Source organism: Mobula hypostoma, chromosome 13 (assembly GCF_963921235.1).
Source record: "Mobula hypostoma chromosome 13, sMobHyp1.1, whole genome shotgun sequence".
Lineage (NCBI taxonomy): Eukaryota > Metazoa > Chordata > Chondrichthyes > Myliobatiformes > Myliobatidae > Mobula > Mobula hypostoma.
The window spans coordinates 58,883,321-58,900,589 of NC_086109.1; the positions used below are offsets into that span (position 1 = coordinate 58,883,321).

Sequence of the window (17,269 nt, forward strand, 5' to 3'; positions counted from 1 at the left end):
ACGATGGAAAGTGAATGTACAGGCTGAGCAAGCTATTAGTATGAAAACAGAAGGGCTAGGAATATACAGTATAGGTCAGGCAGTATCTATGGAAAAACACTATTAAGATTTCAGATCAAGTAATCTTTGATCTGAAACATTAACCCTGCCCTACAGAGTGTTTCCAGCACTCTCTGCTTTTATTTCAGGCTTGCAACTTCTGCAGTTTTTGATTTACAATTACAAGTAAATGGTATGTTGGCCTGTATTCAAATTCTCTTGGGGAAATAGTGTAAAGATGTTGTGCTCCATTTATATAGGGCTGTTGCAAGACTGCATCTGAATTGTTAGATACAGGTCTGGTTTCCCTCTCCAAGAAATGATGTCATTGTAATATGTGTGCAAAGTTTTCCAGATTAATTTCAGAGATGGCCAGTTTTGCCACAAGGATGTGTTAAACATTTTTGGTTTTAATCTCCTGAACTCTAGAGTGTACAAGGTCATCTCACTGATTCATTCAAGATTCTTACTGATTGAATTCTTTTCCCTTAGCAAGGATCACAGTGTCAAAATACGAGGACAACTGGTCACCATTGAGATGAGAAGAAATCTCTTCACTGAGAGCGGAGAGCACCTTTGGAATTCTCCATCCAAGAAAACTGGAGACAGAGGATGTTTTGACAGAAATTGATAGATTTTTCAATATTGAGGGAATTGAGGGGTATGGGTCAATGTATGAAAGTGATATTGAAGTAATAGATGAGCCACAATCCTACTTAATAGAAGCAGTCACATGGGATGAATAGCCTACTTACAGTATATTCTTATTTTCACTCTCACCTTCACTCCCTTCATCCTTATTCTTATCTCTCTCTCCCACTCACCCTTCTCTTCATTTAGTCTTAACATTCCTTTCAATCTCTCTCTTTTCTTCACCTGCTACTCTCTATTCTTCCCTCTATCCTTCATATTGTCTCCACCTCTTTTTTTAATCAATCTCCCTCACACTACCCATTGGCCTTCCCAGCTACTCAGTCGTTCACACTTATCCCTCAAGCTCTTTCACTTACCTACTGCCCTTCATCTTCCTTTGCCCCTTCAGTGGCACCTCTTTCTTATTCCTCATGTTTCATTTCTCTCTAATTGTCTCAATCCTCCAGCTTCAATTTTCCTTTCATTTCTACATCCCTTAATATCATGAAATTTTCTAGGCCTCTCTCTCTCTTTTCATCCCTTTATCTTCTTAAGGTCTCACAGTTTCTTTTTCTTTTAAACTCCTTATGGGGATGGATGGGAGTCTCATTGGGTATCTCAATGCACTGACATGAAATTGAACAGCAGCTTAACCCAGTCCCCACCACAGATTTCACTTGTGGCCGTAATCTACACATCAGCTAATGTTCCACTCGCTATTCAATCGAGATGTTGACTCTCAGACCTAAATTTTTACATCAATTTCTTTATGTGTTCCTTAATATTCTTTTGGATCTCATTTATTCTTTATAGGGAAAAGAGAAATCATCAATAAATCTCACCAGGGAGGACAAGGGTTACAAAGAACAAACATCTCAAGCTGTGTGGTTTTGAAAATAATGTATTTCCCTTCATTGTAGACCACTTCTGAATGAGAATTTATAATGGAACTATGGACATGTTTTAATTCGACATTGTAAGGTCCAAGCCTAAGACACATTTTACTCATCTCTAAATCTCTTAATAGAATGTTAGCAATTACAGACCCATTGCTGTCCCTTTTACTCGAAATGCTCCACTTATTTTCACACACTTTCTCTCATTACCCTAATCGAATTCTCTATCAAAATGATTCATTATGATCCTCAAAGAGATGCGAAATTGCAGACAACTTTCCAATTCACACAAGATTTATATTCGCTAATTCTCAGTTGAAGCTGAAACTTAAATGCCCTCCAATTAACATACACCTGCTTTCCAATTATATTATAAATCATACTTCAGATAGAAAAAACCTTTCAGGAGACTTTACAACAGTGGTGAAAACGTGGAATTAATGATGGCATAGTTCAGGGTGGAGAAGAACGGTGAAGTTAAACAGCATTCCAGAGGGTGTCTAATGATAGGGAAGATACACTATGGCTAATTGAAGAATGAATCAGCTGTGATGGAGGAGTAGTGAACACCAGGATTGACTCAGGTGTGAAATGGGGTGTCTATAATGCTCCAGAGCAGCAAAAAGAAAAAGAAATGCTTCTTTCAAATCACCACTAAAGTAATATAATTAGTTATGGATAGGACATTCAGCCCATCAATACTATGCCTGTTCTTAGCACAATCCTGTCAAAACTACCCCCCTCTTTTTACTTCCCTGTAATCTATTCTCTTTCAACAGTGTCCATCGAGTCCTCGCCTAAATATCTTACCATCAGCATAATCTACTTATCTAATTAACCTACCAATCGGCAAGTCCTTGGGATGTGTGAGGAAATGAAGACAGCAGGATGAAAACAGAAGCTGTGTCAGGAAACTCCACATGGTGGTCAGAATTGATCTGAGGTCACTGGAGGACTGAGGCAGCAGCAATATTTACTGCCCTAATGTTTCAAGCAATGGCTATTCCATTCAGACTAAGATGTCAAAACAAGCATTGTGCCTCTAAACTAAAATATGTACCCCCTCAATTAAAACAGTTAATTAATGTCACAGAAGCGTGAAACCTACCAGCTGACCACGGAAAGGAGGCAAGCAGTCGGCGCACCATATCCATTTCCCCATCTTTTCTACCAGTCCTTGAGCTACAAACAGTTGTTTATATAGGCCTAAGGCACAAGTGTAGGTCCTCTGATTGTCTCAGCAGTAACACCCACATCCTGTGAAGGAATACATGCTGGAACAAGAAGGGCAGAACAAGGCCGGGTGGGGGTTGGGGGTTGGGGATGGAAGTTGCAGAATATATAAACAAGTAAAGATTTTGAATACAATACCAAAGAAAATTAGGAGAGAGTTGGTGGGGACAAATTGAGTGAAAACTGAGTGTTAAAGTTGAGTTTCCGTATTGAGGAACACAGAAAGCCACTGAGGAAAACACAGTAAGGCTAGACTGCAGGTGACAAAAGCACGGGTAACAATTTTTGCAGCGAAAGATTTGCAGTGTGAAGTTGAACAAGACCTCTGATTTGAATAGCATCAAGTCAAGATTCTATAGGTAGTCTGGGAGAACTGAAATTGGGATGAGGGAGGAAATTTCCATGAAGAAAAAAATGTGGACAGCTTTAACGCAAGGCTCATGATAGCCATATAAATATTATGATTTGGATAAAACTGCTTTCTTACTTTTAACACATTACATTTTACATGATGAAATTTTCCTGTAAGCAGAGATTTCCCACCTCTCACTGGAGAATTATTGCTGCACTGTGATTCTCAATCAAACCAGTAGCTATTTTCCTCAATAATTTTCTGTGTTCTTAAATTATAGAACCAGATAACCAATACACCCACCCACAGGAGATAAAACATACTTTCATATGTTTAATAGAAACACCAGCTTTGGGAATGTTATACTCAAAGGTGAAACATTGATCATTTGAAGCATTAATTAGTTCTTACCTGTATTTTAATTAAATTCATTTTCAGAATGTTGCATAATTTATTTTTTGTCCTTACTAACACAACTAAGTGGTTTGCATTGATTGGGCTTGTATTCATATACAGACTAGACCAGGTAAAGCCATTAATTCATTAGTGAGCCAATTTGGAGTTAATGGCAATAGCTTTTTTGTTGTCACTTTCACTAAACCAGCTTATAATTTGAAACTATACAAAATTCTATTTCAAATTGCCACAACAAAATTTGAAATTATTAGTCCAGTAATATAACCATTACATCACTAATTATAGACACCCACAAACTTTATTAATTTTAGTGTCTTAAGATATCAAGAGGATGTGAAAGGTGTTTTATAAATGCAAGTTTGTCCTTCCTTCCTTCCTTCCATTATTCTTTCAGTGTAGTATCTTCATTTCGAATATAATCTGCCTGCTTGATAGCCACTTTATGCAAGTTTATGGTTTGTCTGAAACATTTTCAACCTGACAGATATTCCTCACATATGGGGCACAGTCAGTACAGTATTTCTACTGTACATCAGATTCGTAAATACTCTGGCTTTTATACATTGTTTAATGTTTCTTAAACTACATTACATTTACAGAAAATAGAAAAACACAAATGATCTTGAATAGTGGAATAAAAACACAGAAATGCAAACCACTATCTCCCTTAAATTAAGGAACTAGATATGCCTGGTTTAGAGGGCGTGTGCTATCACAAGAGGCTGGATAAACTTGGGTTGTTTTCTCTGGAGTGCTGGAGACTGAGGGGAGATCTGATAGAGCTTTATAAGATTATGAGAAGCATAGATAGAGTGGACAGAGAGTATCTGTTTCCCAGGGTTGAAATGTCTAATATCAGAGGGCTTGCATTGAAGGTGAGAGGGGATAGATTCAAAGGGGATGTGAGAAGTAAGTTTTTTTATTCAGTCATGGATGCCTGGAATGTGCTGCACGGTATGGTGGTAGAGGCAAATACATTAGAGTCTTCTAAGAGATGTTTGGATAGAAAGATGTAGGGATGTGAACATGGTGTAGGTCGGAGAGATTAGTGTTTGGGTGTTTCTGATTTGCTTTTTAGCTGGTACAGCACAAAATTGTGGCCAAATGGCCTGTTCCTCTGTTGTACTGCTCTATGATCTTGATTAAACATGCCCACCCAAAGGAGGTGATAAAATATTTAACCCAAACACTATCTGTGGGAAGGTTATAGACAGAAGTGATGGTTTAAAAACATTATGAGAATATTATTTAATCTCATTATTCATCTTTATTCCATGCAAATTTTAAATGTGTAGACTTACAGTATATTTTGCATTTGTGTGTGAGATTCTCATTTGCTTTAGAGAGCCACCATCGCCATGAAGATAAACTACTAAAATCTGGAAACCAGAAGAGCACAGTCTTCCTATTTCTGAATATTCATACAATATCTTGAGCACACACAGGTCAAATAAAGTAATAGGATGCTATGAGAGATATTTTCAAAATAATTAGTATGATTTTCAATCAGCTTGTACGTCCCAATTTAGATGACATTTTTCAGATGGTATATTATTTAATCAATATTAATTAGTAAATACTAATGATTATAAATTTGTAAAAATGTAAACATTTCATCTAAGTAATATTTCCTTATAAATTAATTAAAATTCCTCACATACTCAATGGCAGGAACAAACTTGCATTTATTATGAGCCTTTTATTCTTTCAAAATGCCCAAGCTTTACAGCCTTTCTCTTTGATCCGCACACAACCTAGCATAAATAGTAAAGCAAGAAATTTGTTGTTTTTGAGGTAAAAAAAAGATAATCAAAGTGCTAGGAGAATTCACAGAAGTAACATGGTGGTGTATCAATGAATATATAGATAGAGCCCCAGTTAAACATCTCATCTTGAAGTGGCATCTTCAATACAGCAGCATTACAGCAATACAGTCAGTCCTGTGCACAAGCACCAAACTTAATCATGAAGGGGGGTAGCAGTAAATGCTACAGGATAGAGTAGATTCTCCAGTTAAATGATTGTATTTAAAATAGAATAGATACAAAATAAGTTTCCATCACTGTATAAATTCAGGTCAGAAAATTTCCATAAAACAAAATTAATTTTCTTTCATATTCCATAATCCAATAGGTGATTATTTATTTTTGAAGAAAGGTAGTTTGAAGAAGTTACTAAAACAAAAGATGTTCATTCCTCATCATTGTAAGCATTACAAAATTAAAGCTAGCAAAACCCTGCTTATTAATGAATTAATTAATCAATAATTGCATCTAGTTTTTAGTTTAATAGTAGAACATTGTTTGTTATCCAACTGTAGTTTTAATATTGAGCTGGATATAACATGTCAGCCTTGAGATATTAACACTGCTCTTCAACAGCCAGTTATTTTAGTTGGTGTACTTAAGTGACCCTATGAAAGATAACTTAAAGACTTTCTATTTTAAAAACCTAAAAGACAAAAGATTTTTACTTTTTTTATACACATAATTATCCAAATAACAAGGACAAAATAAGTAAGTACTAAGTGGGAAAGAGTTTGCTTAGGGCTAATTTTCGTGCAGTTGTTTTTATGGAAGGCTGCTGAATGTGAACCAAAACAATCTCACCAGATTTTGTTTGTTTCTCTGTTCAGTAGATGGCAGCACCAGCAACACAGTGGAAAGCTGCTGAACCAGTATTACTAGTGAGAACGTTTACAACTACAGTAATACATGATTTATCTTTACTGTTGAGACAATATATAGAGTCAAGAGAAATAAATAAGAAAAAAAAACACAAATAACTACTTGGTTACCCTTCCTTTGATTTTAGTGAAGAAAGAGTGACACCACAAGACTTTCTTTTAATAGCTCACATGGAACACAATACCAAGACATTTAGTTCCAACTCAATTAATTTTATATTAATTTTCTTTCACCTTTTTAAAATCATCAATGTACCCAAACTTAACTCACAAAAGGATGAAATTTCTCTTTTAAAAGTAAATTCATGAGAATGTCTATCATTGTCCATAAATGGCTAACTACTAAATAATTTTTCTTGATTGTGATTTGCTTGTGACTCTCACCAAAACAGGAGCTCTGAGGCTTGGCACCAGTTGTTTCAAAGTGAACTTACTGATGTGTAATACGTCTTGTCCTCTTTATATTATTCATATAGCAAACACTATGTCCAATAAAACTTAAACCACTGTCTCTGTTAAGAATGGTAATGCTTTGAGATTAGTGTGTTGTATATTTAGGATCTGTTCCATAAAATCCACTTATGCAAAATAAACAGCACCACAACACTCACTGACCCACTCAGTTTAAAGCCCTCTCATCAGCACAGCAGAATGGAACATGCAACAAATGGGAAGGATTGGCAGTACCCCAAAAAGTTCCATACAGACGAGTGCCAATGATTTTTATACACTAGAGTTATCTGGTATGTTTAATGTATGAGACATTCTGAACCAACTAAGGGTCTTGACAAAACTCTACCTGGTTTAAAGGACTTTCTGTGGGTCCTGTTCCTTTTCAGCCATTTTAAGACTGTAAAAACAAAGCAGATGGATAGATATGACATGGAAAAGCATGAAGCGTTCAGACAAATCATCTAGAAAAATAAACATACACAAATGGATTTAATGAATGGGATGCAGACAATTAATTAGAACATGTAACTTCTAACAATTTCAGATGGTATTTTATCAGACAGTATGATTAGCAATGACGAGCCCAAAGGCTTAATGACTATGCAATGAATGTTGCTGTGTAAGTCATGACATAAGGAAAAAAAGACATTAAGACAAGTCATCGTTTTCAGTTGTCTCATATCTATTTGTGGTTTGCCATTCAGATTCTCAGCTCACTTATCCAGCTTTGCTGCACAGTTTTTGATATCCTTACTTAACAAATGTATACAAATTTCAATTCAACCTGAGCAGTCATAGCCTTTTGTGGAAAAGAACTGCAACTTCCAACGTGTGGAAAAGTATCTGCTGATTTCCCTCCTGAATGAGCAAGACCTCTTTTTAGAATCATGTCCCCATTTTTTTGGTTCCCTGATCATAGTAATAAGGGTTTTCCCTGGCAGCTGTATGAGAGGGTACAGACTTTTTTTGCAGCTGTGGTGTCATGACTGACTATAGTTAAGCCTCTCAGTACAGATTCATGTCATTACCATATTGCTCATGTCCAGTTCTGGCATATTGACTAACTTTGTCCTTGCCTCAGACCTTCAACACTGGTTACTTTTAGACTTTACAATTCCCAACACATTTTTCGCCTTCCACTTTGAAGCTCAGGAGCTTGAAATCATCCAAATCTCTGACGCCACAGGGCTAAGTCAAATTAAGCCTTGTACACTCACCACCCCTATGCTCACTGATTGGCTTCCAATCAAGGAATAACCGGTTTTCAAAACTCCCATCCTTGTTTCAAACCTCTCCTTGGTTCAGCTTTTTATTTGTATACACTTTCAGCCTTACAAACCTCCAAGGTCTCAGTGCTTCCCAATTTTAATATCATACCTCTGAATACTTAAATTCTAAGATTGAAAATTCCTTCCATAAACCTTTCCAATTCTCTCTCCATGAAGGTGCTCCTAAAAACCTGCCACTTTTACCAAACTTTAGGATATCTGCCTAAAATCTCCTTACTTATGGGTCAAAAGTTGTTTGGTAATACCTGTATGATGCATATTAATATGCCAAGTCCACTAAATTTCTACAATTTCTGTTGTTGTTGGTACTCCTGTTTCTATCTTAAGCACGGATATTCACTTTGATGGACATGGTGTGGATATTGAGGTTCTGGAGAAAGTCAACAAAATGATGAAAGTAGCAGGAATATTGAGCTATTAGACAGGGAATTGGGGTTTTATCGACAGAAAGAGGTACAGTGAGGACAGTTGAGGTTTTTAAAGTGACAAACCACATAGGTTCTTTCTGAGTGGAAAGATAATTTGGCATTGATGGCTGGTCATGAATGTAAATTTGAAAACCAAGGGTTTAATTGACACTTTTAGGTATTAGATTGCTCTTTTAAAGGTGAAGCCATGAGAGTCAAAGGCATACCCAGTTTAAGTGATATGTGGATTGGTAAGTATTGATACTCAGCACTTACATCTCCTGGAGTCTTTTTAAAAATTATCTTCAGAGGTCAGAAACATTTTCCAAATATTTCTCACTAAACTAATCTCAGGCATTTTCTGTCTATTTGCCTCACCTAAGTGGGTAAGGACCTCAGTATCCACAAGCTACACAACATCTCAATGGGGCAGTGTCGATGGATCCACCTTTACATGTTTCATGTTTCTCAGACAATGGCATGGAAATCTATCCAAGAATAATGAATTTAGTCTTGACCAGGGTGTACACTATAGAATGATACCAAAACAATAGAGAGGTTGAAGTAAACTTGTTTTGTATTCTTTTGAAGAATACAGTAGAAGTCTACATGAGTACTATTAAACATTCCCTGGAAATATTTAGCAGTGAGCCAATCCTTTACAATATAATTTACATAATCACAAACAAGAGTTACTGTGTGATACTTGCTGAAATGTTTTGAAAAAATTAATACTAAATTTACTTTAAAAAGATATGAAGCACAAAAGCTCCTGAACTCACAAACATGGAAAATGCTGGAAATACAGAGCAACTCAGCCAGAAAGACAGACAGGTTATTAACTCACACAAACAAACACATTTTAAAGGTTGGCGCTGATGGCAAATTTACATGTACTACTCACTTGCCCTCGGCAATGTGATGATGGTGCTTTTTGAATTGCTGTCTGTAGATTTAATACCAGTTTAAGGCACGTCAAATTAGTTCAATGGAGAGCTAAGACCGCATTGTCGTATACAATCGACTCCTGTCAGTTCAAAATCATTTACTGTAGAACCAAGGTCACCCTGTCTTCACTCAATCCAAGTTTTATCACAGTGAGAGATTACTGGTTAGACAGAGAAAAACATTCAAGGGGGATCCCAAAGCTTCCCTGAAAAGCTGCAATGTATCCACTGGCCTATGATAGCTCCAGGTGAAAAACAGCAATTGAGAGTGCCTTCAGTTTCAGAATTATTTAGTACATGCACATGGAAACATTCACTGAAATGAGTCATTTGTGTTAACTATCACCACACCCATGGATGTTCTGAGGGCAGACCAAAAGTGTCACCACACATTCTAGCGCCAACATGGTATGCCCATGATGCTGAGCGGGACTCAGATCACAACAAACAGAACAAACTAAGTGCCAAAGCAACAACAGCAAAACAAACCCCATTCCTGCCTTCTATCCACGCATATGGTGCCTACAAGAAGTATTCACCCCCACCCCCACCCATGGGAATTTTTCATGTTTTATTGTTTTACAACATTGAATCACAGTGGATTTAATTGGGGATTTTTGACAGTGATCAACAGAAAAAGGCTCTTTAGTGTCAGAGTGAAAACAGATCTCTACAAAGTGATCTAAATTAATTACAAATATAAAACACAAAATAATTGATTGCATAATTATTCAACCCTCCCCCTCCCCCTTTAATATGACACACCAAATCATCAATTGGTTTTAGAAGTCACATAATTAGTTAAACAGAGATCTGTTTTTGGAGACCTGTGTGCAGTCAACGTGTTTTAATTGATTGTATTAAAAGTACACCTGTATCTGGAAGGTCCAACTGCTGGTGAGTCAGTATTCCGGCAGAAACAACACCATGAAGACAAAAGAACATTCCAAGCAACTCTGCGAAAAAGTGCAGGTCAGGAGGTGGATACAAGGAATTTTCTAAGTCACCGAATATCTCTTGAAGTACAGTTAAGTCAATCATCAAGAAGTGGAAAGAATATGGCACAGCTGCAAATCTGCCTAGAGCAGTCCATCCTCAAAAACTGAGTGACTGTACAAGAAGGGGATAGTGTGAGGGAGGCCACCAAGAGATCTATGACAACTCTGGAGGAGTTACAAACTTCAGTGGCTGAGATGGGAGAGACTGTGCATACAACAACTGTTGCCTGGGTGCTTCCCCAGTCACAGCTTTATGGGAGAGTGGCAAAGTGAAAGTCACTATTGGAAAAAACTCACATGAAATCTCGGCTAGAGTTTGCCAGAAGGCATGTGTGAGACTCTTACATCAGCCAGAAGAAAGTTCTATGGTCTGATGAAACCAAAATAGAGCTTTTTGGCCATCAGACTAAAATGCTATGTTTGGTGTAAGCCGAACACCGCACATCGTCAAAAACACACCGCCCCTGTGGTGAAGCATTGTGGTGGCTGCATCACGCTGTGGGGATGCTTCACTGCAGCAGGCCCTAGAAGGCTTGTGAAGGTAGAAGGTAAAATGAATGCAGCAACATACTGGAAATTTTGGGAGAAGATTTGCTTTCCAGCAAGACAATGACCCCAAGCATAAAGCCAAAGCTACACAGCAATAGCTTAAAAACAACAAAGTTAATATCCTGGAGTGCTCAAGTCAGAGGCCAGATCTCAATCCAATTGAGAATTTGTAGCTGGACTTGAAAAGGGCTGTTCACTCAGAATCCTCATGCAATCTGACCCTTGAGCAGTTTTGTAAAGAAGAATGAGGAAAGATTGCAGTGTCCAGAAGTGCAAAGTTGACAGACACCTATCCGCACAGACTCAAGGTTGTAATTGCTGCCAATTGCTAAATACTGACTTGAAGAGGGTGAACACCAATGCAATAAATTATTTTGTGTTTTATTTTTGTAATTAATTTAGATCACTTTGTAGAGATCTGTTTTCACTTTGACACAAAAGAGTCTTTTTCTGTTGATCAGTGTCAAAAAAGCCAAATTCAATCCACTGTGATTCAATGTTGTAAAATAAAACATGAAATCTTCTAAGGTAGGTGAATACTTTTCATAAGCACTACAGCTCACAGATATTTTTCTTATTTTTTTTTACTTTTGATAGGCACTGTATACAGTCCTCTAACCCCAGGATAGGCTGCCTTCTGCCTTGAGAACCTAGTGTTTCTTTGGAAGCACATAGAAATCCAGTGTAAATGGCACAAGGAATGCACCACCTGCCAAACCACATAGTTGAGTCTCTGAGTCCCACATCAGCCATATCATCTCCTCAGGACACTCAGAAATTAGGGCAAACAAGTCATTTTCAATCCCTACAGACTACCAAGAAGAATTCAAAGCACAGTATAACTCAACGTGTGCTGGAAAAGACCTCTTTGATATTATATTCCTGTTTCATAATTCAAGATACTCAAAAGAAAAGAATATGTGAGCAGCAGCAAACCATCCATGCTCACTACATTAATCTTACATGGATGTCCAAGTGGAATTGTGCCGCAAAGTCATTCCAAACCTCATGGATGACGCCCTCCACCACAGGGGGACTTGTGTAACATGCATCTGTTACGTGCTGGGGCCAGATTGGTCACATCTGACAACTGCTGGAAAAACTTGTCACTTGGCTAAGTTACCTATCCATAGGCATAGGCAGATGTTAACATTTCAAAAATATAAACTATTTTATTTGAAGGGATTGTACAGTAGCTAATGCACCAAAATCAATTCAAAGTTATAAATAAATTCAAAGAATTCAAAAGAATGATAAGCTAACTTAATACTTAATAGTCAGAAGAAGATGGTGCCAGCCAACAACACGACCAAAGGCGACATGCTTCAAACAGTTCACAAAACCACTACTTCTTTCAAATATGATTCTGCTACTATTGGAACCTGTGATTTACATTTTGATGGCATGTTTTTGGGCCTATTGAGTGATCTGACATCCTGCTGTCTCCAAAGGAGTTCTCTGAGGTTTGGAGCAGAGTGTGTGGCCTAGAGGCCAAAAAGCCTGGGGATGGGCCACAAGCCCATGATCATTTCTCGTCGATCTTGCTGAATAAAGCATTAAGCAGTTGAAATCAACGAGGGTGGGAGCAGAAGGTCAGCGGGTGCTCAGTGCATCTGACTAGTCTCTCTCCCTCGCTGCTGCCAAAGGAAGGCGCCTATATGTGACCGCTCTCTCCCTCTCTCTTTCCCTTTTGCTCAATGATGCCAGAGTTTTGCATCCTGGACAAGGTTTAATCAATGCGATTTGTGGATTGGACTCTGTAGTTCATATGATATGTGTTTCTGGTTTCTGGTTACTCCTTTTTTATTGCTATTTTGTGTGATTTTGATTGGGACAGACTGGTTCTGCAGTGTGCTGTCAACAAATGACACAGTGCTGAAATGAACTCAACTGGACATTCCTAGACTCCTTCAATGACTTTATAGTTTGATGTTTTCTTTGAATGGTTCCATGGTGTTTCTCTGTTTTGTGGTTATCTGTGGCAAGAGGAATCTCAGGGTTGCACACTGCATACATACTTTCATAATGAATGTACTTTTAATTGTTAATACTTACCTTGGTCTTTTGGAGCAGATCCTCTATATTGAAATAAATGGAAATAAAGTTCCCATGCTAGGTTCAACTTGAGAAAGGCTGCTTAGGCAATTTCCTCAATTTCAATGCTGGCAAACTGCTACAACTTTGCACTGCAAAGCTGGTGTCCATTAAGAGTCCAGTACTGAGGTGCAGTTGACAAATGTCAACAAACATCTGCGAGCACGTTTGAAACTTCAGTGTTTGCCTAAACATACATGGAAATCCCAAACTTCCTGGTATGCAGATAGTGAACTGCCACTTCTCTGCCAAACTGAAACTGATAGTTCAATCTACTTAAATGTTCTAAAAAAAATAACTGAACAGATAACACTGTAATATTAAACGCAAACAACAGGAATTCTGCAGATGCTGGAAATTCAAGCAACACACATAAAAGTTGCTGGTGAACGCAGCAGGTCAGGCAGCATCTGTAGGAAGAGGTGCAGTCGACGTTTCAGGCCGAGACCCTTCGTCTGGACTAACTGAAGGAAGAGTGAGTAAGGGATTTGAAAGTTGGAGGGGGAGGGGGAGATCCAAAATGATAGGAGAAGACAGGAGGGGGAGGGATAGAGCCAAGAGCTGGACAGGTAATAGGCAAAAGGAATACGAGAGGATCATGGGACAGGCGGTCTGGGAAGAAAGACGGGGGGTGGGGGGACCCAGAGGTTGGACAAGGGGTATATTCAGAGGGACAGAGGGAGAAAAAGGAGAGTGAGAGAAAGAATGTGTGTATAAAAATAAGTAACAGATGGGGTACGAGGGGGAGGTGGGGCATTAGCGGAAGTTAGAGAAGTCGATGTTCATGCCATCAGGTTGGAGGCTACCCAGACGGAATATAAGGTGTTGTTTCTCCAACCTGAGTGTGGCTTCATCTTTACAGTAGAGGAGGCCGTGGATAGACACGTCAGAATGGGAATGGGATGTGGAATTAAAATGTGTGGCCACTGGGAGATCCTGCTTTCTCTGGCCTCCCTTACCACCATTCAGGGCCCCAAACAGTCCTTGCAGGTGAGGCAACACTTCACCTGTGAGTCAGCTGGGGTGATATACTGCGTCCGGTGCTCCTGATGTGGCCTTTTATATATTGGCGAGACCCGACACAGACTGGGAGACCGCTTTGCTGAACATCTATGCTCTGTCCGCCAGAGAAAGCAGGATCTCCCAGTGGCCACACATTTTAATTCCACATCCCATTCCCATTCTGACATGTCTATCCACGGCCTCCTTTACTGTAAAGATGAAGCCACACTCAGGTTGGAGGAACAACACCTTATATTCCGTCTGGGTAGCCTCCAACCTGATGGCATGAACATTGACTTCTCTAACTTCCGCTAATGCCCCACCTCCCCCTCGTACCCCATCTGTTACTTATTTTTATACACACATTCTTTCTCTCACTCTCCTTTTTCTCCCTCTGTCCCTCTGAATATACCCCTTGCCCATCCTCTGGGTCCCCCCCCACCTTGTCTTTCTTCCCGGACCTCCTGTCCCATGATCCTCTCGTATCCCTTTTGCCTATCACCTGTCCAGCTCTTGGCTCCATCTCTCCCCCTCCTGTCTTCTCCTATCATTTTGGATCTCCCCCTCCCCCTCCAACTTTCAAATCCCTTACTCACTCTTCCTTCAGTTAGTCCTGATGAAGGGTCTCGGCCTGAAACGTCGACTGCACCTCTTCCTAGAGATGCTGTCTGGCCTGCTGCGTTCACCAGCAACTTTTATGTGTGTTACACTGTAATATTAGTATTTTGCTTCATGTCATTAGGATCAGCCCTAGAATGACATATAGTTTGCCCCTCAGGTCAAGGGTGACTTGCTTCTACTCCAGGTCTGTGGTCCTGAGGTAACTGCTGAGACCAAAATGGAAGTTCCAGACTCAACCAGAGGTGGGATAAGACGTATCTGTTGTGATAGGCAAGTGGATAATTTGTGAGGTAGTGCATTTTCTGCTTTTTACAGTGGGGTTCTATGCAGGCTTGAAGCATGAACTTAAAGTACTTTGTGCCACTCAAATGCATTTTTTTGACTTGCAGTGGTCTTGGGTTAGTGACTCCTTGCAGACATTGTAGAAATTGCATCGTTTCAAGAGGGTTTTGAGAAAATCTTTGAATCTTATCCCTCTGTCCACCTGGTAATTTCTTTCTATGGCAATGACGACTAGAACTAGTTGAGTAACTAGGGTATCAATGCTGAGAATGTTGAAATGGGAAAGGGCACTGACATTAGTTCACTTAACTTACTGATGATCCTGGAGGATTTTGTGGAGACAGGATTGAGAGCATTTTTCCAGTGGTCTGAGCTCTTGATGTAGGTAATCAAAGAATCATATATAAGGGCAGGATTACCACTGAATGATAAGCTATGAGGTTATGCCAGGGATGAGGTCCTGATCTTCAAAAATCCTTTTCCTCATATAGTCTCATAAAGGCAGTATAAATGCTGTGAAGATAATGGTGAATTTCATCATCAATGTCTACTTTCATTCAGGAGTAGCTCCCAATGTATGGGACGTGGTCCAAGTTTTCCATTTAATAAATAAGCAATAGGTTCCCTACTGGGACTCACAATTATGATCAAATTCAGTATGTTTTAAAATCCTAACAAATCTATGTGGAAAATAAATAGAAACAAATACATACCATGTTCATTATTGTTCTTACTTGTCTTTCCCAATATAATTTCTTGCTTATTAATCATTAACTTCTTCACAATAAAGAATGATGTTGCTTGATGAGTATCCATCAGCAAATCCAGCTCTTTCAGGAAGAGTAAGACTTGGTAAAGTAACTGTGGCTTTATCTTAATCCTAATGAGATTGAGTGGATTTATTTTGGTAATCTGGTTACTCAGCCTCTGATCACAGGCTGGAAGTGGAAAGAAATTCAAAGTGTTCCCCAAAGCTTCCCTCAGAACATAATTGGTTACTTTAACAAGCGATTCACAAGGCAGTAATATTTCTTTTACTTCTGTCATTCTCTGGTAGACAGCCAGCAAGTTTTTTTCCTGTTTGTCTTTCCTTTGTTTTGTGCTCCGTGCAAATCGTCTGTAAAGTGGATAAATGTCAGATGACTCGGTAATGACATCACAGAACCCACACAACTTCTCAGGAGAGCCTTGAGTTCTCTGATCATCATCTGGAGAACAGAAATCAAATGTTCAAAGTTTTTAAAATATTAACTACATGGGTTGTTACACTTTATAAATGCTTATAGAGCATAGAACACTACAACATAGTGCAGGCCCTTTGGTCCAAGAGGTCATACCGACCTCTTTAACTACTCTAAAATCAATCTAACCCTCTCCTAAATAGGCCTCCTTTTTTCTATCATCAATGTGTCTCCCTAAGAGTATCTCAAATGGCCCTTTATAGCCACCTATTACTATAAATCCTAAAATGCAATGAAGACAGACGGCATTTATGTCACACCTTTCTTAGAATCAGGATGTCCTAAAACACATGGTAACTACATCGTACGTTGCATTATAAGCCTTGCCAAGAAGTATTTTCACCAGTATGGTCTCTGAGACGGAGCATTTCAGCTATGAGGAAAGATAGGAAAGGCTAGGATTATTAGCCTTGTATTGAAGGGACCCAATAGAGAAATAAAATCAAAAGGCATAGATAAATAAATAGTGAGAAACATTTCCCTGAGCAAAGGTGACCATAACCATGGGTATAAGGTATTAAGAGAATTAGAGGAAGATTTTTTGTTGCAATAGGGCAATGCCTGAGGAGCAGTGAAAACAGGTACTCTCACAAAATTTAAGAAGTACCCAGAGAGATGCAGCCAAAGCCCAGGGTATAAAAGACCATGGGTAAGTTCTAGGAAATGGGATTAGATAGGTATATGGTAAGCTAAAGGGCCTGTTTCCATGCTCTGACTCTCTGACCAGTGCAATGCTCCCCACTTTAGTCCTTTGAAATTCTCATTTTGCTCATTCACTCTCTTCCATCTCCTCCCCCCAACACTAGTGCTGCAACATTGTTCCTGTTACATAGTGTTCAGGAAAGACAATTTGTTATTAGAATTTTACATTGTTGGCAAGATGGTACTTTTGCCCATCCTTTGTTGCCCCGAGGAGATTAAGGTTCAACTCCAGGGAAATTGGTCTGGAGTCACAGGTAGGCCGCCGGGCTTCCTTCACCAAAATTATGACAGAACTTCAAAAAGTAACATCACAAACCAGAGAAGATCTGCAGATGCTGGAAATCTGAGCAACACACACAACATGCTGGAGGAACTCAGCAAGTCAGGCAGCATCTATGGAAAAAAGTATAGTCGACATTTTGGGCTGA

At 38.9% G+C, this 17,269-nt stretch overlaps 1 protein-coding gene across 1 annotated transcript in view; it reads right to left on the minus strand.

The window, feature by feature from the left end:
* The window catches only part of LOC134355616 (inactive cell surface hyaluronidase CEMIP2-like), a 116,890-nt gene that overhangs the window by 88,029 nt on the left and 11,592 nt on the right, over positions 1-17,269 (minus strand). Inside the window, exons 3-4 of the mRNA XM_063065761.1 lie at positions 15,612-16,106; positions 7,056-7,106 (exon numbers count right to left, since the gene is read on the minus strand). Coding sequence (XP_062921831.1) covers positions 7,056-7,106; positions 15,612-16,106 — 546 coding nt within the window. The remainder of the gene's footprint in view (positions 1-7,055; positions 7,107-15,611; positions 16,107-17,269) is intronic.